Source organism: Coregonus clupeaformis, chromosome 13, assembly GCF_020615455.1.
Source record: "Coregonus clupeaformis isolate EN_2021a chromosome 13, ASM2061545v1, whole genome shotgun sequence".
Lineage (NCBI taxonomy): Eukaryota > Metazoa > Chordata > Actinopteri > Salmoniformes > Salmonidae > Coregonus > Coregonus clupeaformis.
In genome coordinates this window covers 21,330,626-21,352,994 of record NC_059204.1, presented here as the reverse complement: position 1 = coordinate 21,352,994, position 22,369 = coordinate 21,330,626, and the positions used below count along the sequence as shown (strand labels likewise).

Sequence of the window (22,369 nt, the reverse complement as noted above, 5' to 3'; positions counted from 1 at the left end):
TTTCCCCCTCTCGGTTGTCATAGTAACTGTGTGTGTGTGGGGGGAGCTGGTGATGTCTAGCACATTTTGGAGCTAGGTCTCTGTCAACCAGGTGCTCTGTACTGGCGGTGCTGAGATAGGGAGGGACCACTAACTTCCCCAGCTGAGCCCCCCGATCCACAGCCAGACCACAATGTCCCCAGCCCACTGACATAGCATTGCAACACACACACACACACACACCAGGAGAGTCGGCCCTCAGAGCCTAGGGGTCGCTCAGAGAACAGTGTATTCTCACCAAACAGAGCATCATGCTGGCTAAAAGGAACACACCACATCACTACTCACTTGCGCTTTCTCTCTCTTCTCTCAAAGGCCTCTATTTGACATTTAAGGACTAATATAATTCATGGAATGTTTTTCCTCTTCTATTTTTATCATGCAGTATGTTCTGTGCCACATGAAAGATAGATGATTGTACAGTGTATTCAGTGTGGATATGCATTGATACAGTATCATCTGACTTACATCCTGTATTATAATCCTCTCCCCAGTCAGTCACAGTGTTTTAGGCAGCACAGAGGAGGCTTTGACCTCTGGAGGAGTGATGAGGTCCTAATTGGAACCATTGTTTGGTTTGGGATTTCCTATATTTGTGATTTAATACCCCATATCCTTCCACCAGCCTGTCTTTCTTCTACAAACACAGGCTACCAATCTGTTTCAAGTATTCTCTGGAGAGGATTTGCCTCTGTGATTCATCTCTAGGGTTTGGAATCAAAAATACTTGGAGGACCCGCCCCCTTTCTCCCCTTGTTCATGCTTCTCCTCATATACTCTTTCCTCTGATTGGTTTCACTCAAGACAGCAACTCTTTTTTTTCTCATCCCTTTTTGTTTTACCAGCCAGATGGGCATAACCCCAAGTCACATTGGGGAGATCATTCTTTCCATGTGTAAACTTCAAAGCAACCTTTTCATACAAGCTATCTATCTTGCTCCCATCCATCCATCCTCTGTGATAGGTTGAGAATATAGTGTAGCACCGTACTGAATAAGTTGCAGTTTGCACTATAAATAATCGCTTAGCTATGCAGTTTGTGGTCTGTCTCTCCTTGAACCAGCTCACTTCGCAGGCAAGGAAAGGAAAACAGATAAATTGGGGAAGAGGTTCTGCAGGTCGTTCTTAGGGCTTGATTTGGGGGGTTACAGTACAGTAGTCAGGACCCCATAGCCATGATTAGGGCAACCTTGTTTAAAGCCCAAACCCTGCTGGGAAAATTGCCCCTAACGGTAATAGGTGTCGGGGTAATTGATTCAAAACACGTTTTTTTATTAGGTAATTAATTACACTCCCTAAATACAAACTTTTAGGAGTGCTAGCTTAATGTAAAGTTACGATAAGGTAAGTGTGCTGGCCTTGCGCTCGCTCAGCAATAAACGATTATGCGACTTTTAAGACAAACAAGCACATAATCTAGGAAGGTAGTAATGTGATACACAGGGAGCTGCTGAATCAGCCTATTAAAGGCATTAGCTCCTGTTGTAGAAGTGCTATGCTTGTCAGTGGCTCCGGTGTGTATATCGAACACATGTTCAGTGAAAGCTAGGTGGAAAAGCTGTCTGTGAGACTCTGATAACAGTGCCTTCAGAAAGTATTCACACCCCTTGTCTTTTTCCACATTTAGTTATTCCAAATTGGGATTAAAATGGATTTCATTGTATTTTTTCCCCCCAACGATCTACACAAAATATTCTAATGTCAAAGTGTAAGAAAAATGAATATAGCTTGATTAGATACAGTTGAAGTCGGAAGTTTACAAACACTTAGGTTGGAGTCATTAAAACTAATTTCTCAACCACTCATTTTTCAACCAATTGTTAACAAATTTCTTGTTAACAAACTATAGTTTTGGCAAGTCGGTTAGGACATCTACTTTGTGCATGACACAAGTAATTTTTCCAAGAATTGTTTACAGACAGATTATTTCACTTATAATTCACTGTATCACAATTCCAGTGGGTCAGAAGTTTACATACACTAAGTTGACTGTGCCTTTAAACAGCTTGGAAAATTCCAGAAAATGATGTCATGGCTTTAGAAGCTTCTGATAGGCTAATTGACATAATTTGAGTCAATTGGAGGTGTACCTGTGGATGTATTTCAAGGCCTACCTTAAAACTCAGTGCCTCTGCTTGACATCATGGGAAAATCAAAAGAAATCAGCCAAGACCTCTGAATATTTTTTGTAGACCTCCACAAGTCTGGTTCATCCTTGGGAGCAATTTCCAAACGCCTGAAGGTACCACGTTCATCTGTACAAACAATAGTATGCAAGTATAAACACAATGGGACCACGCAGCCGTCATACCGCTCAGGAAGGAGCGTTCTGTCTCCTAGAGATGAACGTACTTTGGTGCGAAAAGTGCAAATCAATCCCAGAACCGCGGCAAAGGACCTTGTGAAGATGCTGGAGGAAACAGGTACAAAAGTATCTATATCCACAGTAAAACGAGTCCTATTACATTTAAATTTTTGTCATTTAGCAGACGCTCTTATCCAGAGCGACTTACAGTTAGTGAGTGCATACATTATTATTTTTTGATTAAATTGTTTATACTGGCCCCCCGTGGGAATCGAACCCACAACCCTGGCGTTGCAAACGCCATGCTCTACCAACTGAGCTACCTCCCTGCCAGCCATTCCCTCCCCTACCCTGGACGACGCTGGGCCAATTGTGCGCCGCCCCATGGGTCGCGGCCGGCTACGACAGAGCCTGGATTCGAACCAGGATCTCTAGTGGCACAGCTAGCACTGCGATGCAGTGCCTTAGACCACTGCGCCACTCGGGAGATCCTATATCGACATAACCTGAAATGTCGCTCAGCAATGAAGAAGCCACTGCTCCAAAACCGCCATAAAAAGTCAGACTACGGTTTGCAACTGCACATGGGGACAAAGATCGTACCTTTTGTCCTCTGGTCTGATGAAACAAAAATAGAACTGTTTGGCCATAATGACCATCGTTATGTTTGGAGGAAAAAGAACACCACCCCAACCGTGAAGCACAGGGGTGGCAGCATCATGCTGTGGGGGTGCTTTGCTGCAGGAGGGACTGGTGCACTTCACAAAATAGATGGCATCATGAGGAAGGAAAATTATGTGGATATATTGAAGCAACATCTCAAGACATCAGTCAGGAAGTTAAAGCTTGGTCGCAAATGGGTCTTCCAAATGGACAATGACCCCAAGCATACTTCCAAAGTTGTGGCAAAATGGCTTAAGGACAACAAAGTCAAGGTATTGGAGTGGCCATCACAAAGCCCTGACCTCAATCCTATAGAAAATGTGTGGGCAGAACTGAAAAAGCGTGTGCGAGCAAGGAGGCCTACAAACCTGACTCAGTTACACCAGCTCTGTCAGGAGGAATGGGCCAAACTTCACCCAATTCATTGTGGGAAGGTTGTGGAAGGCTACCCGAAATGTTTGACCCAAGTTAAACAATTTAAAGGCAATGCTACCAAATACTAATTGAGTGTATGTAAACTTCTGACCCACTGGGAATGTGATGAAAGAAATAAAAGCTTAAATAAATCATTCTCTCTACTATTATTCTGACATTTCACATTCTTAAAATAAAGTGGTGATCCTAACTGACCTAAGAGAGGGAATCTTTACTAGGATTAAATGTCTGGAATGGTGAAAAACTGAGTTTAAATTTATTTCGCTAAGGTGTATGTAAACTTCCGACTTCATTGTTGTTCACTAATTTACACCAATCAGGGAAAGGATGGCGGGGTTGAAAAGTAATAAAGGGGAGTATATATATATAAAAAAACATGGGGGATTGGAAGTGATGCAGACAATTACATTGATAGAAGTTACAATCTATCTGCAATATTAAGCTGATCTACCCCCAGAAAAAAATAAAAAATAAAGAAAACCTTCAGACTTCAACTGTAAGTATTCCAGCCCCTGAGTCAAAACACCTTTGGCAGCGATTACAGCTGTGTGTCTTTCTGGGTAAGTCTCTAAGAGCTTTCCACACCTGGATTGTACAATATTTGCTCATTATTCTTTTTTCAAGCTGTGTCAAGTTGGTTGTTGATCATTGCTAGACAGCCATTTTCAAGTCTTGCCATAGATTTTCAAGCCAATTTTAAGTCAAAACTGTAACTAGGCCACTCAGGAACATTCAATGTTGTCTTGGTAAGCAACTCCAGTGTATATTTGGCCTTATGCTTTAGGTTATTGTCCTGCTTTAAGGTGAATTTGTCTCCCAGTGTCTGTTGGAAAGCAGACTGAACCAAGTTTTCCTCTAGGATTTTGCCTGTGCTTAGCTCTATTCCATTTATTTTTATCAACAATAAAAAACTCCTTAGTCCTTGCTGATGACGGGCATACCCATTACATGATGCAGCCACCACCATGCTAGAAAATATGAAGAGTGGTACTCAGTGATATGTTTGGGACAAATCCAACACAACTCAATGCTTTGTGTTAGGAAGGACACCTGTATCTTTGTAGTGACTGGGTGTATTGATACACCATCCAAAGCTTAATTAATAACTTCACTATGCTCAAAGGGATATTCAGTGTCTGCTTCTTTTTTTAAATGTTTTATCTACCAATAGGTGCCCTTCTTTTCGAGGCATTGGATAACCTCCCTGGTTTTTGTGGTTGAAATTCACTACTCGACTGAGGGACCTTACAGATAATTGTATGTGTGGGGTACAGCGATGGGGTACTATTATTGCACACAGAGTGAGTCCATGCAACTTCTTATGTGAATTGTTAAGCACAGTTTTACTCCTGAATTTATTTAGGCTTGTCATAACAAAGGGGGTTGAATACTTATTGACTCAAGACATTTCAGCTTTTAGTTAATTTGTAAAAATTTCTAAAAACAAAATTCCACTTTGACATTGTTGTGTGTAGATCAGTGGCACAAAATCAAATGTAATCCATTTTCAATTCAGAATGTAACACAAATTTTGGAAAAATGTAAGGGGTAGGAATACTTTCTGAAGGCACTGTAGATGGTTTTCTTCTCATCATACATCACGTCAGAGCTCTATTCTCCCAAGGCACCATTAGAAAACTGCCCAGCTCTGCCTCTGCTACTGAGCAGGCTGAAGCGTGTGAGGCAGCCATCAGCCATGGCTGCTGCTTACCCCTAGAGACAGCCATAAGCCATGGCTGCTGCTTACCCCTAGAGACAGCCATACGTAAATGGGAAAAGCACAACCCCTGTCCCGGTCTCCCTTTCCAAAAGAACACACTGCCCTGTCTCTACCCACAAGCATTTTAGCAGAGCTACAAAGAACATGTCCCACAACCAGATGACAGTTCAGCTTACAAGAACTAACAGGAACAAGATGAAACTCGGCACTAGCAAAAGCAATAAAATGATAGTGAACAGAAAGGGCAGCAGCAGTGCTTCCATTGTGTGTTAGCCTATATTTGTGATTTACTGATTTAATTTGAGAAAGGGGGCTTTCTTGTGTGGTGTATTTTCATCTCAATCAGTGTGATTCTTGTTCACATTAGTGAAAGGAGGTAAATGTGATAACTTAGTTAGTTAGCCCAGTGGAGGACTGGTGGGGTGAATGGACTGCTTTTGTGTGTTTTAATGCAGAGATAATCCATGCCATTAGGTAGGGAAAGACCCACACACAGCTCTCGGGCTGACTAGGCTACAGAGGTTCCTCTCAGTCTAAACATACACACACACACACACTGGAGGGGGCACATTACCCAGCGTGCACCACTGCTCCATCCACACAGGGGGAAAAGCCCATTTAACTTTATTAGATGTCAGCGTCCCGGAAATGTTATATGGAGGAGAAAATAAAAAAACTGCAGTTGAATCTGAAGTTCCCAGGGATTTTTGGTTATTTAAATATAGACAGGCCAGTCTGGGAATTTCCATTGAGGAGGCAAAAGGAAAACAGGGTCTTTATTTTCTCTCCACGTAGCAGCAGTCAGAAAATAGCCCTCCTCCTCCAGCCCATGTTGAAGGGAGAGTCTCGTCTCGGAAAACAAACTGTAACGTGGCCTCGTTGTTCTCTTGGCTGGACTTCAAAGGAGCTTCTCAGAGCCGCACCAGAGCATGACGAGAGGGAGACATCTGGGGCAGGTGAGCGAGAGAGTGAGAGAGCAGTGAACCCTGGGTAGGCAGAGGTCCAGGCCACTCAGAGAGAGCTGGCTAGGTACTGGTGTGTAGTGACAGAAGAACAAGTACAACACAAAACATGGTCGAAGTTATCAGCATTGATGTCTTCATGTTTGTGTCCTAATAAACAGACTAATTCCTCCAGTGCAGTGAACCCTGGGTACTCAGAGCTGGCTAGGTACTGTGGTGTAGTGACAGTCAGATGAAGTTAACACAAGAAGAACACACAGGCACCATGCCAGAAATGAGGCTTTAATGTCTCTGCTAGAGTGCAGTCGTACATTTAGGATACAAGGAGTGTGTTCTGTTAGGGTCCATGTGATTGGGTCCATGATACTGTACGTGTATTTGAACACTCACTGCTCTTGTCATACCTTCTCTCAGTTTCTTACGAGGCTATGCATTGATTATGGCTTGGGCAGAGAATATAACGAAGGAAACTTAATCATGTTCTTTCTCTTTCTCTGTGTATTTCAGCTGGACCCCCAGACGGTGCAGTCCAAGAACTGGCACATGGACGTCATAGAGATGAATGGGGTAAGAGACACTAGGAACATTTGGGGCCAGTTTGCTAGACCCAGACTAAATCAAATTAAATCAAAATCAAATCAAATTGTATTTGTCACATACACGTGTTTAGCAGATGTTATTGCGGGTGTATACACACAAATCTAGTAAGGAATGGAATTCAAGAATATATACATATATGGACAAGCAATGACAGAGCAGCATGGACTAAGATACAGAAGAATATTATAGAATAGAATGCAGTATATACATATGAGATGAGTAGTGCAAGATATGTAAACATTATTAAATTGAGTAGTGTTCCATTTCTTAAAGTGGCCAGTGATTTCAATAGGCAGCAGCAGCCTCTAATGTGCTAGTGATGGCTATTTAACAGTCTGATGGCCTTGAGATTAGAAGCTGTATTTCATTCTCTCGGTCCCAGCTTTGATGCACCTGTACTGACCTCGCCTTCTGGATGATAGCGGGGTGAACAGGCAGTGGCTCGGGTGGTTGATATCCTTGATGATCTTTTTGGCCTTCCTGTGACAACGGGTGCTGTAGGTGTCATGGAGGGCGGGTAGTTTGCCCCCGGTAATGCGTTCGGCAGACCGCACCACCCTCTGGAGAGCCCTGTGGTTGCGGGCGGTGCAGTTGCTGTACCAGGCGGTGATACAGCCCGACAGGATTCTCTCAATTGTGCATCTGTAAAAGTTTGTGAGGGTTTTAGGTGCCAAGACAGATTTCTTCAGCCTCCTGAGGTTGAAGAGGCTCTGTTGCGCCTTCTTCACCACACTGTCTGCGTGGGTGGACCATTTCAGTTTGTCAGTGACGTGTACGCCAAGGAACTTGAAGCTTTCCACCTTCTCCACTGCGGTCCCGTCGATGTGAATAGGGGGGTGCACCCTCTGCTGTTTCCTGAAGTCCACGATTATCTCCTTTGTTTTGTTGACATTGAGTGAGAGGTTATTTTCCTGGCACCACACTCCCACACCACACTAAGAAGCTCTTTCAATGTTGAATCTCCACTAAATATGCTTTTTAGTCTAGGACTAGGCTTCATCTGTGTCCAGGAAACCAGCCCTTGATTTCCTAATTCCATTCCTGGTCCTGTCACAGTCATTTACCCATTCAACCCCGTCAATAGAAGATGACTTGTCAGGGCTTAGTGTGTGGATATTATAATGAAGCTTGTTATAGTTGGCCAGAGCCAATGCAATATTATCTTTACGAGCTTGGCCAACTCTCTGATTTCTCTGCAACACAGTGTTTTTAAACAGCCGTAAACGTCTAACCACTCTGGATCCACTTACACTCCTGGATGTTGTGAAATGATAAAAAGAAAGCACTTGGAAGCTGTGTATTTTAAACGCAGATGAGCTATGTCGCTAAAACCTGCTGCAATGTTTGCGGTACAATGGTCCCTGTCAAATTAGCTAATTAAATAATGCAGATTGTTTGACACTTTTTATGTATTGTTTCCAACAGATCAAGGTGGAGTTCTCCATGAAGTTTACGAGTCGGGACTTGAGTCTGAAGAGAACGCCCTCCAAAAAACAGAGTGGGGTGTTTGGGGTCAAAATCAGTATTGTGACAAAGTAAGCTATGTTGAATTTCTCTCATAATAAACTAATGCATAAACTACAGTGCCTTCAAAAAGTATTCACACCCTTTGACTTTTTACATATTTTGTTGTGTTACAGCCTGAATTTAAAATGGATTAAATTTAGATTTTGTGTCACTGGCCTACACACAATAACCCATAATGTTAAAGTGGAATTATGTTTTTCGACATTTTTTCAAATTAATTAAAAATGAAAAGCTGAAATGTCTTGAGTCAATAAATATTCAACCCCTTTGTTATAGCAAAGCTAAATAAGTTCAGGAGTAAACATTTGCTTAACAAGTCACCTAATAAGTTGCATGTGTGCAATAATAGTGTTTTAACAAGATTTATTTTATGACTACCTCATCTCTGTACCTCACACATACAATTATCTGTAAGGTCCCTCAGTCAAGCAGTGAATTTCAAACACATTCAAACACAAAGACCAATGCCTTGCAAAGAAGGGCACCTATTGGTAGATGGGTAAAAAAAAACAGACATTGAATATCCCTTTCAGCATGGTGAAGTTATTAATTACACTTTAGATGGTGTATCAATACACCCAGTCACTACAAAGATACAGGCGTCTTTCCTGACTCAGTTGCCGGAGAGGAAGGAAACCGCTCAGGGATTTCACCATGAGGCCAGTTAGAGTTTAATTGGTGTGATAGGAGAAAACTGAGGATGGATCAACAACATTGTAGTTACTCCACAATACTAACCTAAATGACACAGAGTGAAAAGTAGGAAGCCTGTACAGAATAGAAATATTCCAAAATATGCATTCTGTTTGCAATAACGCACTAAAATAGAACTGCTATAAAAATTGCCTTATGTTTGGGGCAAATCCAACACAACACATCACTGAATACCACTCTTCATATTTTCAAGCATGGTGGTGGCTGCATCATGTTATGGGTATGCTTGTCATCGGCAATGACTAGGGAGTTTTTTGGGATAAAAATAAACGCAATAGAGCTAAGCACAGGCAAAATCCTAGAGGAAAACCTGGTTCAGTCTGCTTTCCAACTGACACTGGGAGACATTCACCGTTCAGCAGGACAATAACCTAAAACATAAGGCCAAATATACACTGGAGTTGCTTACGAAGACGATATTGAATGTTCCTGAGTGGTGTAGTTACAGTTTTTCCTTAAATCGGCTTGAAAATATATGGCAAGACTTGAAAATGGCTGTCTAGCAATGATCAACAACCAACTTGACAGAGCTTGAATCGCTGCTAAAGGTGATTCTAGCGTGTTGACTCTGGGGGTTGAATACTTATGTAATTGAGATATTAGTGTTTTATTTTTCATAAATGTTTTACAAATGTTAGAATTTTTGGTGTAGAGCGTTGACAAGAAAATGACAATTTAATCAATTTTAATCCCACCTTGTAACACATCAAAACGTGGAAAATGTAAAGGGGAGTGAATACTTTCTGAAGGCTCTGTATGTCACTATGTGTAGTTTAATCTTCATAACTTCAGGATAAACCCCTCTCTATAATCTTTTTGTACAGTTTATTAGATTGCTACGATTAGCATTAACGTTATTTGAAAGGGGCCGTGCTGTAATATCAATCCTGATGAGTTTTGGTTTTGTCCCCCAACAGGCGCGAGCGCTCCAAGGTGCCTTACATAGTCCGCCAGTGCATTGAGGAGGTGGAGAAGAGGGGGATCGACGAGGTGGGAATCTACAGGATCTCAGGGGTGGCCACTGACATCCAGGCCCTAAAAGCAGCGTTCGACACCAGTAAGAAACACTCATACTTCCAACACTGTAAAATACACCTGTCTTCATCAATAGAGCCAGGAGTTTTTCCTGGGCATGGGACCTGACCAGGGATAACTCTAGGCCCTATAAACTGAGGATAGAAAACATTAAGGACACCTGCTCTTTCCATGGCATAGACTGACTAGGTGAATCCAGGTGAAAGCTATGATCCCTTATTGATGTCACCTGTTAAATCCACTTCAATCAGTGTAGATGAAGGGGAGGAGACATGTTAAAGAAGGATTTTTAAGCCTTGAGACAATTGAGACATGGATATGCTTAACACCCCGGCCGTCCTACAATCTAAACTAGATGCCCTCAATCTCACACAAATTATCAAGGAACCTACCAGGTACAACCCTAAATCCGTCAACATGGGCACCCTCAGATATCATCCTGACTAATTTACCCTCTAAAATACACCTCCGCTGTCTTCAACCAGGATCTCAGCGATCACTGCCTCATTGCCTGTGTCCGTAATGGGTCCATGGTCAAATGACCACCCCTCATCACTGTCAAACGCTCCCTAAAACACTTTAGCGAGCAGGCCTTTCTAATTGACCTGGCCCGGGTATCGTGGATTGATATTGACCTCATTCCTTCAGTAGAGGATACCTGGTTGTTCTTTAAAAGTGCTTTCCTCTCCATCTTAAATAAGCATGCCCCATTCAAAAAGTTCAGAACTAAGAACAGATATAGCCACTAGTTCACCCCAGACTTGACTGCCCTTGACCAGCACAAAAACATCCTGTGGCGTAATGCATTAGCATCGAACAGCCCCCGCGATATGCAACCTTTCAGGGAAGTCAGGAACCAATATACACAATCAGTTAGGTAAGCAAAGGCTAGCTTTTTCAAACAGAAATTTGCATCCTGTGGCACTAACTCCAAAAAGTTTTGGGACACTGTAAAATCCATGGAGAATAAGAGCACCTCCTCCCAGCTGCCCACTGCACTGAGGTTAGGAAACACTGTCACCACCAAAAATAAATTTCAACAAGCATTTTGCTACGGCTGGCCATGCTTTCCACCTGGCTACACCTACCCCGGCCACCAGCTCTGCACCCTCCGCTGCAACTTGCCCATGCCTCCCCCCGCTTCTCCTTCACCCAAATTCAGACAGCTGATGTTCTGAAAGAGCTGCAAAATCTGGACCCCTACAAATCAGCTGGGCTAGACAATCTGGACCCTTTCTTTATAAAATTAGCCGCCGAAATTGTCGCAACCCCTATTACTAGCCTGTTCAACCTCTCTTTCGTATCGTCTGAGATCCCCAGAGATTGGAAAGCTGCCGCGGTCATCCCCCTCTTCAGAGGGGGTGACACTCTAGATTCAAACTGTTACCACCATACTATATCCATCCTGCCCTGCCTTTCGAAAGTATTTGAAAGCCAAGTTAACAAACAGAGGTCCTAAACAAACGCTCAAGGTCCTAAACGATATTATAACCGCGATCGACCGTCTTCATCGACCTGGCCAAGGCTTTCGACTCTGTCAATCACCTCATTCTTATTGGCAGACTAAATAGCCTTGGTTTCTCTAATGACTGCCTCGCCTGGTTTACCAACTACTTCTCAGATAGAGTTAAATGTGTCAAATCGGAGGGCCTGTTGGCTGGACCTCTGGCAGTCTCTATGGGGGTGCCACAGGGTTCAATTCTCGGGCCGACTCTATTCTCTGTGTATATCAATGATGTCGCTCTGCTGCTGGTGACTCTCAGATCCACCTCTACGTGTCTGGTTAGACCGTAAACTCTCCTTCCAGACTCACATTAAGCATCTCCAATCCAAAGTTAAATCTAGAATCCTAAAAGCCTCCTTCACTCATGCTGCCAAACATGCCCTCGTAAAACTGACTATCCTACCGATCCTTGACTTTGGCGATGTCATTTACAAAATAGCCTCCAACACTCTACTCAGCAAATTGGATGTAGTCTATCACAGTGCCATCCGTTTTGTCACCAAAGCCCCATATACTACCACCATTGTGACCTGTACGCGCTCGTTGGCTGGCCCTCACTACATATTCGTCGCAAAAACCCACTGGCTCCAGGTCATCTATAAATCCCCACCTTATCTTAGCTCATTGGTCACCATAGCAACACCCACCCGTAGTATGCGCTCCAGCAGGTATATCTCACTGGTCATCCCCAAAGCCAACACCTCCTTTGGCCGCCATTCCTTCCAGTTCTCTGCTGCCAATGACTGGAACGAACTGCAAAAATCTCTGAAGCTGGAGACTCTTATCTCCCTCACTAACTTTAAGCTTCAGTTATCAGAGCAGCTTACCGATCACTGCACCTGTACACAGCCCATCTGTAATTAGCCCACCCAACTACCTCATCCCCATATTGTTATTTATTTTGCTCATTTTCACCCCAATATCTCTATTTGCAAATCATCTTCTGCACATCTATCACTCCAATGTTAATACTAAATTGTAATTATTTTGCACTATGGCCTATTTATTGCCATACCTCCATAATTTACTACATTTGCACACACTGTATATAGATTTTCTATTGTGTTTTTGACTGTACATTTTGTTTATCCCGTATGTAACTCTGTGTTGTTGTTGTTTTTATCGCACTGCTTTGCTTTGTCTTGGCCAGGTCGCAGTTGTAAATGAGAACTTGTTCTCAACTGGCTTACCTGGTTAAATAAAGGTGAAATAAATAAATATAAATTAAATGAAAATGGTGTATGTGTCCCATTCAGAGGGTGAACAAGCAAAACAAAATATTGAATTGCTTTTGAACGGGTTATGGTAGTAGGTGCAGTGCGCACCGGTTTGTGTCAAGAACTGCAATGCTGCTGGGTTTTTCATGCTCAACAGTTTCCCGTGTGTTTCAATAATGGTCCACCACCCAAAGGACATCCAGCCAACTTGACACAACTGTGGGAAGCATTGGAGTCAACATGGGCCAGCATCCCTGTGGAACGCTTTCGACACCTTGTAGAGGCCATGCCCCAACGAATTGAGGCTGTTCTGAGGGCTAAAGGGGGGCGCAACTCAATATTAGGAAGGTGTTCCTAATGTTTGGTATACTCAGTATATATAAACTATAACCAGGGCCTTGAATTTTTCCTGGTCAGCTGCAGCTGTCAGCTGTGTGTTGTCCTCCCTGGGAGTCCCAGGGTGTGTCCCAAATGGCACCCTATTACTTATATATTTCACTGCTTTTGACCAGAGCTCTATGGGCCCTGGTCAAAAGTCGTACACTATATATGGAAAGGGGTTCCATTTGGGATGCAACCCATGTCTCTGTCACGGCCCCTAGACCAAACCAAAGCTAACATCCTCAGCGTCTCTCTGCTGTGTTCATGGCTCACTTAGCTGAGATCACTGGTGGTTTGGTTTTTAAACAGTGTTGTTACTTGTTATGTCATCTCTGGAGCCAGAATGATCAGTCTGGAAATTAAGTAGTTGTTTGGTTGAGGCTGATGCTCTTCCCTTGAGCTCATGTGTGTGTTTTTGTTTTCTCTCTCTCCCCTCCGCAGATACCAAAGACATCCTGGTGATGTTGAGTGATATGGACATCAATGCCATTGCAGGGACTCTGAAGCTGTACTTCCGTGAGCTGCCAGAGCCCCTGCTCACTGACCGCCTGTACCCAGCCTTCATGGAGGGCATAGGTACGACCTCTGACCCTAACAGACCATACCAATGCAATTAGGATGCATCTCAATAGTCAGTTATAGAGGGGTTATTCCTTTTTTTTATTGAGACCATAACATTGAAAGACATAACATTGAAATGATGGTTCATATTTCCCCGTAGAGGGGTAATTCTTAACTTCTCTTCTGTTCTTCTCCTCTTTCCCCTCTCTTCCTCCTCCTCCTGGATCCTCATCCTCTTCTCTAAAGCTCTGTCGGACCCTGCAGCCAAGGAGAACTGCATGATGCACCTGCTGCGCTCTCTGCCTGACCCTAACCTCATCACCTTCCTCAGCCTGCTGGAGCATCTCAAGAGGTACACACACACATAATCTGCCATAAAGGCTAGTAAATATTACTGTTGACAGTTGGGCCATATTAACTGGCAGCCTAATACGTTTAAAGTGGACTTTGGAGGAGTTCTGACCAGAGTACGGTCCATGTGCGAGTGGTTCTTTAAGCCTGCTATAAAAATGTGTTCCGGAAAGCTTCACGTTCAGCTGCACTCTGCCTGCGGTCATGAGATGTGCCCCTGCTACTGTGACCGCACCACGATCATTAGCCACTGACTGAGTGCCCCAAAAAGACAGCGAGGACAGAGGGAAAAGTCATCAGAGTGTTCAGGCCAGACACTGTGTGGTTAACAGAGCTCACGCACGCACACGCATGCCAGGCCCTGGAGAGGCATCAGTCTGCACTGGCCTTTTAAGCCAGCCCTTTGGTGGTGAAGTTAAGGAGCTAGACTGAGGAGTTACGGTCCAGTTGGAAGGAAGCGTTTAAGTCAATGAAAAATGACTTCCCTACTGCTAAAATGACTTCTCTACTACTATTTTGTCTTTGAAAATAGCTGTGATGGTCTCAGAAGGCCAACCATGTGCCAGTCTGGAAAGGTAGTGTGTAACCACATGTGATGACATCATGGTGGTGCCTGTTAAAACTGCCTTCAATTAGAAGGGCATGGTAGAGCAGGGCATAACCACAGACTGGTAACCACTAGCATTGGCAGGAACACTTAGGGAACACTTATGGGTCTCCTCCTATCACCCACATCTGATCTAGGATCAGCTGTCTGTCATCAGCTACAGTAGTAATGGCCTGTGTGGGGACTTATTCATACTCTGAGTGAAGTAATAGATGTCACCACCAGACTTTTAAAAGATCAGGTTTAGGTGTTTGTTATGGGTTCCTACTGCAGGGCAGACAATGTTTTTATTGAACCTTTATTTGAACAGGCAGTCATGCTGAGACCAGGCAGTCATGCTGAGACCAGGTAGTCATGCTGAGACCAGGCAGTCATGCTGAGACCAGGCAGTCATGCTGAGACCAGGCAGTCATGCTGAGACCAGGCAGTCATGCTGTATAACGAGAACTAGAGGGAACAAAGACCAAGTTTAATGCATAGTGCTGCCTTGCCAATTTCAGTCACACATTACTTCACTCTCACGCCTCCTCCCAAAAGTTGGTGTTCAGTTCAAATCAAATCAAATCAAAATGTATTGGCCACATGCGCCGAATACAACAGGTGCAGACATTACAATGAAATGCTTACTTACAGCCCTTAACCAACAGTGCATTTATTTTTAATAAAAAAGTAAAATAAAACAACAACAAAAAGTGTTGAGAAAAAAAGATAACAGTAATAACAGTAGGGAGGCTATATATACAGTGGGGTACCGGTGCAGAGTCAATGTGCAGGGGCACCGGCTAGTTGAGGTAGTTTAAGTATTACATTTACATTTTTTTTACATTTTAGTCATTTAGCAGACGCTCTTATCCAGAGCGACTTACAGTTAGTGAGTGCATACATTATTTTTTATACTGGCCCCCCGTGGGAAACGAACCCACAACCCTGCCGTTGCAAACGCCATGCTCTACCAACTGAGCTACATCCCTGCCGGCCATTCCCTCCCCTACTTGTGCGCCGCCCTATGGGTCTCCCGGTCACGGCCAGCTACAACAGAGCCTGGATTCGAACCAGGATCTCTAGTGGCACAGCTAGCACTGCGATGCAGTGCCTTAGACCACTGCGCCACTCGGGAGGTGCAAGTAATATGTACATGTGGGTAGAGTTAAAGTGACTATGCATAAATAATTAACAGAGTAGCAGCAGCGTAAAAAGATGGGGTGGGGGGGCAGTGCAAATAGTCCGGGTAGCCATGATTAGCTGTTCAGGAGTCTTATGGCTTGGGGGTAGAAGCTGTTGAGAAGTCTTTTGGACCTAGACTTGGCACTCCGGTACCGCTTGCCGTGCGGTAGCAGAGAGAACAGTCTATGACTAGGGTGGCTGGAGTCTTTGACAATTTTGAGGGCCTTCCTTCCTTCAGTTAATCCTTGCGGTGAGATTGAAAAATGTGAAAAGAAAGCTTGGAGCCGTGTGTATCCCCAGTAGAGGGGTTTTATAGTATGTATATACTTTATAGTATGGTTTTATAGTATGTGTGAAGCGGCTGCAATATAAATGGATGTCAGAGGTTGGCAGGCAAGCAGGAAGGTGCATAGAAATTAATCCGATTTCTTACCTATGGGCAGGCCTGAGGTCAGTTTACAGGGCTAGCGCTGGGTCAGAATACACCCTACTGCTCCATGTAGCCATTATGGCGGCCTGATCCCAGTACAGCTCTTTAACATCCATTAGTGCAGACAGTGCACTCTGCAGTCAGTCAGCAGAATGTACACAGACTGCTCTCATAGACACGCTGAGGATACCCGCTAGACGCTCTGCTCTGGTGAATTACAAGTGTGATATGAATGGCTCTGCTCTTCCTATAAAGAACATTTTATATGGTAACTTAGTTCAGAAATTCAATGGTCCTTGTAGAAGAAACACGCACAAAACACATTGTGCTGCACTGACAGTGATTGCTTCGGAAAATAGGTCACCATAGTAACAAGGCCAGACCAGCAAACATGTCACGTGACTAGAAAAATAACGAATACCGATCTGTACCTGTGATCATTGTAGTCTAACTGGTCTATCTGTCTGTTTTGTGTTCCAGGGTTGCTGACAAGGAGCCCATCAACAAGATGTCCCTCCACAACCTGGGCACAGTGTTTGGCCCCACCCTGCTCAGGCCCTCTGAGTCAGAGGTATCCAAGGGACACATCACACTGGCCTCTGACATCTGGTCACACGACGTCATGGCGCAGGTCAGTGTGACTTGGGTGCGTACATCTGTGTGTGTGTGTGTGTGTATGTGCGTTTCCTTGTGAGAAGGTAAGCGGGAGAGAGAATGAGTGAGTGTGTGTACTCCGACGTAGCTGAGGGGGTTGTGTGTGTTTTACCCGTGTCAGCCAGGTCTAGCCTCCCAGGTGTATTTAGACTATTTAGGAAGCCCCACCTGGAGCTCTGCCCAGTGCTGAGAGAGAAACCGCTTCCTGTTCACAAATGACTTATTCTAGGGCCTATATAAACACTGACTACTGTAAATCCCCATAAAGGCCCCAATGCTAACAATAGAATGCCATATTTCATCATTAACTGTAAAGACTGAGCGAAAACTGTTTGTGCAGTGACTTATTAAATCTCCATATGTTTAGTAGATAGATGAGTATGCAGATACTCAGAAATCATGGAGCGATGCTTAGTCACATACTGAGTCAAGTACAGAGTGTGTAGTCACATGGCTTATCTAAGTGCCATATCCTAGTCCTTTTTTGGTTCGAACTATGATAAGTGGTATTTAAATGAAACACCATTGATTTTAGGCTCAAGCTCTTTCTCTCTCCCCATCTCAGGTCCAGGTGTTGCTGTACTACCTGCAGCATCCTCCCATCTCCTTCGCTGAGCTGAAGCGGAACACACTCTACTTTTCCACTGACGTTTAATCCCTTGGGGTTCCAGAGAGAAAGACTCAACAGCAAATCCCCCCCACCCCCATACAGCTCCCTTTTAAAACTGGACAGCCCCCACTGAGACACCCCTTACCCTAACCTGAGAGATGGAGTCAGAAGTGGGGGAAGAGAAGAAGAGACACGGTGCTCCCCCTGGTCCCCTGTATCCCATAGTCACGTCTTCTAGTGTCATGTTAGTGTGCAGTACATCCATCTGGTGAAGAGCAGGAGTGGAGGGAGCAGCAGACCGCTCACCTCTGACCCACAGTAACCCCACAGACAGCCACCGTTCTGGGACCTCTATCAGTGAGGGGTTGAGGGTCAAGGTCTGGTGTGTTGCTGGGTCACTGTGTGTTGTCTGGTCTGTTGGGTCATCCAGAAACCAGCTCAATGATCCCAGAGCTGGTCTGTTACTGACTCGACTTTCTTCTCTTTTTTTTTCTCTCTTTTTTTCAGAGGCGTTCCAAGAAAAATTGCATTTACATATTTTATAAATATTATTTGTTCAATAGGTCCTTTGTTTCTCTCTGGCTTTGTGCATGTGGCGGAGGAGGGCTTTGTGTGTATGTAGAAGCGCGTGAGAGTGTGTGTTAAAGCACAGCGCTGAGGACTGTGAGTTTGCAAGCCGCCAGTAACGCCACGTCAGTGAATGGTCACTGTCAGATTTTCTCTCCATGTGCAAAGACAAGAGAGCACAGCCCTCCCTCTTTCTGAGTCTTGGCCAAATTCGCCCTATTATTTATAAATATATATATTACGTGTGCCTGTACAGTCCAGTACAATTAGAGAATTGCTCCAAGGAGTCTGTTTGAAGTCTTTTCAGGTAGTGATGTTTTTTTTTAGCTTATTCTTATTCACAGCCAAGGTTAGCTGTACTGAAACGATCACAGGAACACAGTGTCAAATCGTACGGTTTATTCTGAACCACTCTTTAAAGAAAGAGATATTATCAATCTGTGAGATGAGGGTTATGGAAAAACTTTTAACACATTTGCTTTTTTTTCCGTCATTACATTGCAAGCCTCTTCCGAGTGTCCAATGACACCAATTATAATCTATGGGACGATGTGTGTAGTGTAATGCCCTCATTGCATTTTCAGCTTGTCAATCAAATCAGGCTGGGTGACAAAGGTAGGTTGTCACGGCTAGTTTGCTGCACCGGCAATCTCCATCAATGCTGTACAAATCCAACCTTTCTGCTATCTTAAAATAAGCACTGTATGATGAGTCCTATTTGATATTTTTAATAAGATTAAAAGAAAATAAAAATGTTGTATTTTACTTCCTTTGAGAAGAATTTGAGTATACTGTAAATGTAAATGTTGATGTTAACTTTCTTTTTTAGTAAAATAAATAAGTGTACCAAAATGAAGTTGTCTTTCTTGAATTTTTATTGCAAGTAATTATTTTTTTACTTGTTTTTGTTTGGTTTGGTGCAGCATACTGCACTTTGTGAGATAGTTGGGAAGTGACATTCATGTATTATAATTTTATCAGTACTGTGCAGACTAAATTTTTTGCACCGCAATCTTAAGTATTCTGAATCTATTGAGCATGCAGTTACCAAACAAATCACTAGAATTGAAAAATGAATACAAAACTACGGTAGCAATTAGCAGTGGTTTGTGTTTTTATTGATAACCAGTCCTGCAATTAAATTCTCAGACACCCACCAAACTCTCAGAGTTCATTCAGCATAGTTTATATTATTCACAATTAATGAATTTTAAACATCTTATCTGGGTGGGCACATCCAGTCTAGTAATGCATTTCTCAATGACTTTAAATAAACAATTTACACCAGTGACTTTGAGAATCAATGGCTACTTTGCTGCTTGGTGACTTAAGTTTCAGTTAACTATAAATTGGATGGATTCTGTAAACATTTACAAACAATGTCAGTCACCACATGTTGCTTTTACAGTAAGGCTGTTTGAGTCAGATAATGTCAAAACAATTGGGTGCATTCGAGCGGCTAACTTTTGTCAAGTCATCGCCTTTCAGTGTGTTGCGTTCTGGAGCTTAGAAATTGTCCGACTCGCCTACATGTCGACTTATGAACTTTTCAGTATAGGTTTCTGCAGCCATCACCTACATTGTAGGTTTTTGTTTGGCCCACGCGAACGTGACGAAACAGAAACGAATTCTCCGCAATTCATGTGTACAGTAAATATATACAAATAAATGTGATGAGTTTCTCACTAATTGATTGTATAATGTACACACCATTTCAGTTTGTGAGTGTGTAATATGGGTGTTGGAGAATGGAGACGTTTATTTTGAGAAAGAAAACCTTTTATAAACAAGGGTACATTTAGATTCCGGCTGTCGCTGATGTACCTTTCGTCTACAGTTGGATGCTTTAGCCTTACCACTCAAAACGCGCCCATTGACCTGGACTCAAACTTAAATGTCACCAGGCTGTATTTTACCCACAACTAAAGGAGAGAATAGCCAGCTCATCTAAAACCAAAATATATGGACTGACACTGATGATTAGAAGTTTAACTTATTAGATAAAGGAAAAGCCAGCATACCCAGTGGAACACAATTCTGGACTGGCCCACCCAGTATGACATCACTGTGCACAGGATACAGTCAACAAAAGGTAATGAAGACCAGCATGGAATTGTCCAAGTGTAGATAATCCTCAGATGTTCCATCTGCAGGGATGTGTTTCTTTCCATGAGGTATAAAGTCTGTTTCTGGTCCAGAGGGCCAGTTACCTCTCAACTATAGTCCACAGAGGTAATGAAGGTCCCCTAGTTTTCACCGGAGATAGTACTCAATGGCAGCAGAGAAGGCAGCGAAACCTCCACATCCCAGCACTCCAGCCTTCGCCCCAGCTATAAGACAGAAGGGAGACAATCATAGCTTGAAACCAATTATCATTTAACAATTAGTCAAAGTGATATTAATGCATGGGACATTTGAACTTACATTAAGTAGATAACTCACCACGAAATCCTATTGCTCCCCCAGTAACACAACCACTATAGACTGCATTCTTCCAGTCAGACTTTCCCCTGTGCTGTAATATAAAATACACAACCCAAGGGGGCAGTATGAGACTGATGACAAATACACACCACACTATTTCCAGTTTTTAAATTCTCTTTGGTATTTCTCAAACAATGATTACATAATCACGGTATTAATTTAATCAACCATTAGCCTAGAAGATTAACGTTCTTGTGATTTGTGGAACAATGGTTTGTGGTTACATAATATTAAGGTAATATCAAGTTCTCCAAACATTACAGGCTGTCTAGTGCTTGGGATGAATAAGGATGGACCTAGTGCTAAGTTTCAATATATCTTTAGTTCCACCAATCCACTGACAATCAGACTACTTTCACTTTGCTACTCTCTTAGTTAGCATATTATTTTCTGATGTTTTAAAGCAGAAAAAGAAAAAAAACGGTCAGAAGACAACCTACCGATTCAATGATGCACTCCGTGCAGGAGAACATTGCTCCAATGACGGCAAAGTTTTTGGCGTAGGACATTCCCCTCTGGCCCATGTCTTTGAGGACCTCTCTGGCCGTAGGTGTTCTCATGGGGTCTTTGGGGTCAAATCCCACATTGGTGTCTATGCCAGCCGTGAACACACCAAACGCTCCCCCAAGAACAAACCCTGTAGCGAAAACAGTGTCACAAGATGGTGTTAGCTACAGCAAATATGGACATAGTACTGTTATACTAACTGTTATAGTGAGAATGAACAACATCATAGAGACATCAAGGGAGATTGAGTGGCTCATATCATCAGTAAGATAAATAACAATAAAGAGAAACAATTTGGAACAACTGTGCATTATAAGTGGTTGGCCCCTTGCATGCAGAGAGAAACTACTGTAGCTAGCTGCAACCAACTGTCACCATCGGATCGTTATGTCCGGCAGCTACACCCCCAAAACACAAATGCACCAAGCAAGTTGCAATTGTAATTTCGTCGTCAATATTGAAAGACAAGCTAACCTCCAACACATGCCAACACCGCCTTGAAGGCACAGCTCTCCATTCCCCGTTCGATCATCTTCTGGTCGTCGGTTTTCATGGGATTGGGAAGACCACCCATAACGGTCGGATTCAGATCTTTAATCGGCCTCTTCTCTCCGATGAGGTGCTCCAGGAGCATGCTGTACTGAAATGTTGAACCTTCATAGCGCGGATCAGCCGAGGTTGAGGATTGGGTGTCCGACACAGGGGCATTTCCACTATCCACGGTCACCGCCATGATGTGTGTGTACCTGTGCGGCTGGTCAATTCAAGAAATACGTTATTTGAAAACGGTAGATTCGCCAAATGTATGGCAATTTGAGGTTAACTATATTCATTCCTTCTGAAAAAACAATTACGTTCAGGAATAACATTGAAATTCTGTTTGATTATTTTAGAAAATGTTTGTCAATATATAGGAATTAACCTTTTCTACTTGCTTTAGCATGCAAGTGAAGTGCACCTGAGTCTTCCTATCTGTATTAGCAGATTCGACAAAAACAGATTTAATTGACATTTGTACATTGTAGTCATTTAGCAGACGCTCTTATCCAGAGCGACTTACAGTTAGTGAGTGCATACATTTTCATTGACTTTGAGCATATACTCTCCCAATCACAAACAATCCACAACATTTATATTCACTTTTTTAATATATGCTATATTGAATATATCCAGATTCCAGCCCTAAACATGAAATCACTGCATTAGCCATATCATCTTAGATCAATGTTGGCATAGCACTTCTCACATGACTTGACAATATCTGTATGTTGATGCTCGAATTTAAACTCTGCAGGAAATAGATGAGGAGGGTGTCAATTTAATAAAATGTTT

General features: G+C 43.0%; 2 protein-coding genes across 9 annotated transcripts in view; one reads left to right on the top strand and one right to left on the bottom strand.

Annotated features, from left to right (window-relative positions):
• Positions 1–18,902, top strand: part of LOC121579445 (active breakpoint cluster region-related protein) — a 242,135-nt gene extending 223,233 nt beyond the window's left edge. For 4 of the 8 annotated variants that reach the window (XM_041894042.1, XM_041894044.2, XM_041894047.2 and 1 more), the window contains 7 exons: positions 6,632–6,691; positions 8,150–8,259; positions 9,883–10,022; positions 13,544–13,678; positions 13,910–14,015; positions 16,696–16,846; positions 17,435–18,902. In XM_041894042.1, the coding sequence (XP_041749976.1) occupies positions 6,632–6,691; positions 8,150–8,259; positions 9,883–10,022; positions 13,544–13,678; positions 13,910–14,015; positions 16,696–16,846; positions 17,435–17,524 (792 nt within the window). In that variant the 3' untranslated portion in view covers positions 17,525–18,902. Of the gene's footprint in view, positions 1–6,631; positions 6,692–8,149; positions 8,260–9,882; positions 10,023–13,543; positions 13,679–13,909; positions 14,016–16,695; positions 16,862–17,434 lie in introns of all 8 variants that reach the window. The other 4 variants (XM_041894041.1, XM_041894043.2, XM_045224289.1 and 1 more) reach the window with 1 other exon arrangement.
• Positions 18,903–19,138: 236 nt separating this feature from the next.
• On the bottom strand, positions 19,139–21,799 carry LOC121579447 (mitochondrial import inner membrane translocase subunit Tim22-like). The gene is made up of 4 exons (XM_041894049.1): positions 21,512–21,799; positions 20,971–21,167; positions 20,489–20,561; positions 19,139–20,376 (listed from the first exon to the last, which is right to left on the bottom strand). The coding sequence occupies exons 1-4, from the start codon at positions 21,768–21,770 to the stop codon at positions 20,300–20,302; spliced, it is 606 nt and encodes a 201-aa protein (XP_041749983.1). The 5' UTR covers positions 21,771–21,799; the 3' UTR covers positions 19,139–20,299.
• Positions 21,800–22,369: the final 570 nt, after the last annotated feature.

What these genes read in the sequence shown, in the direction of transcription:
- LOC121579447 (XM_041894049.1), bottom strand. Translation starts at nt 21,770, where the DNA reads ATGGCGGTGACCGTGGATAGTGGAAATGCCCCTGTGTCGGACACCCAA. An exon ending in GGTGTTGGCATGTGTTGGAG is followed by an intron (nt 21,168 to 21,511) that starts GTTAGCTTGTCT and finishes TTTTCGCTACAG; the next exon opens with GGTTTGTTCTTGGGGGAGCG. An exon ending in GGGAGCAATAGGATTTCGTG is followed by an intron (nt 20,377 to 20,488) that starts GTGAGTTATCTA and finishes TCTGTCTTATAG; the next exon opens with CTGGGGCGAAGGCTGGAGTG.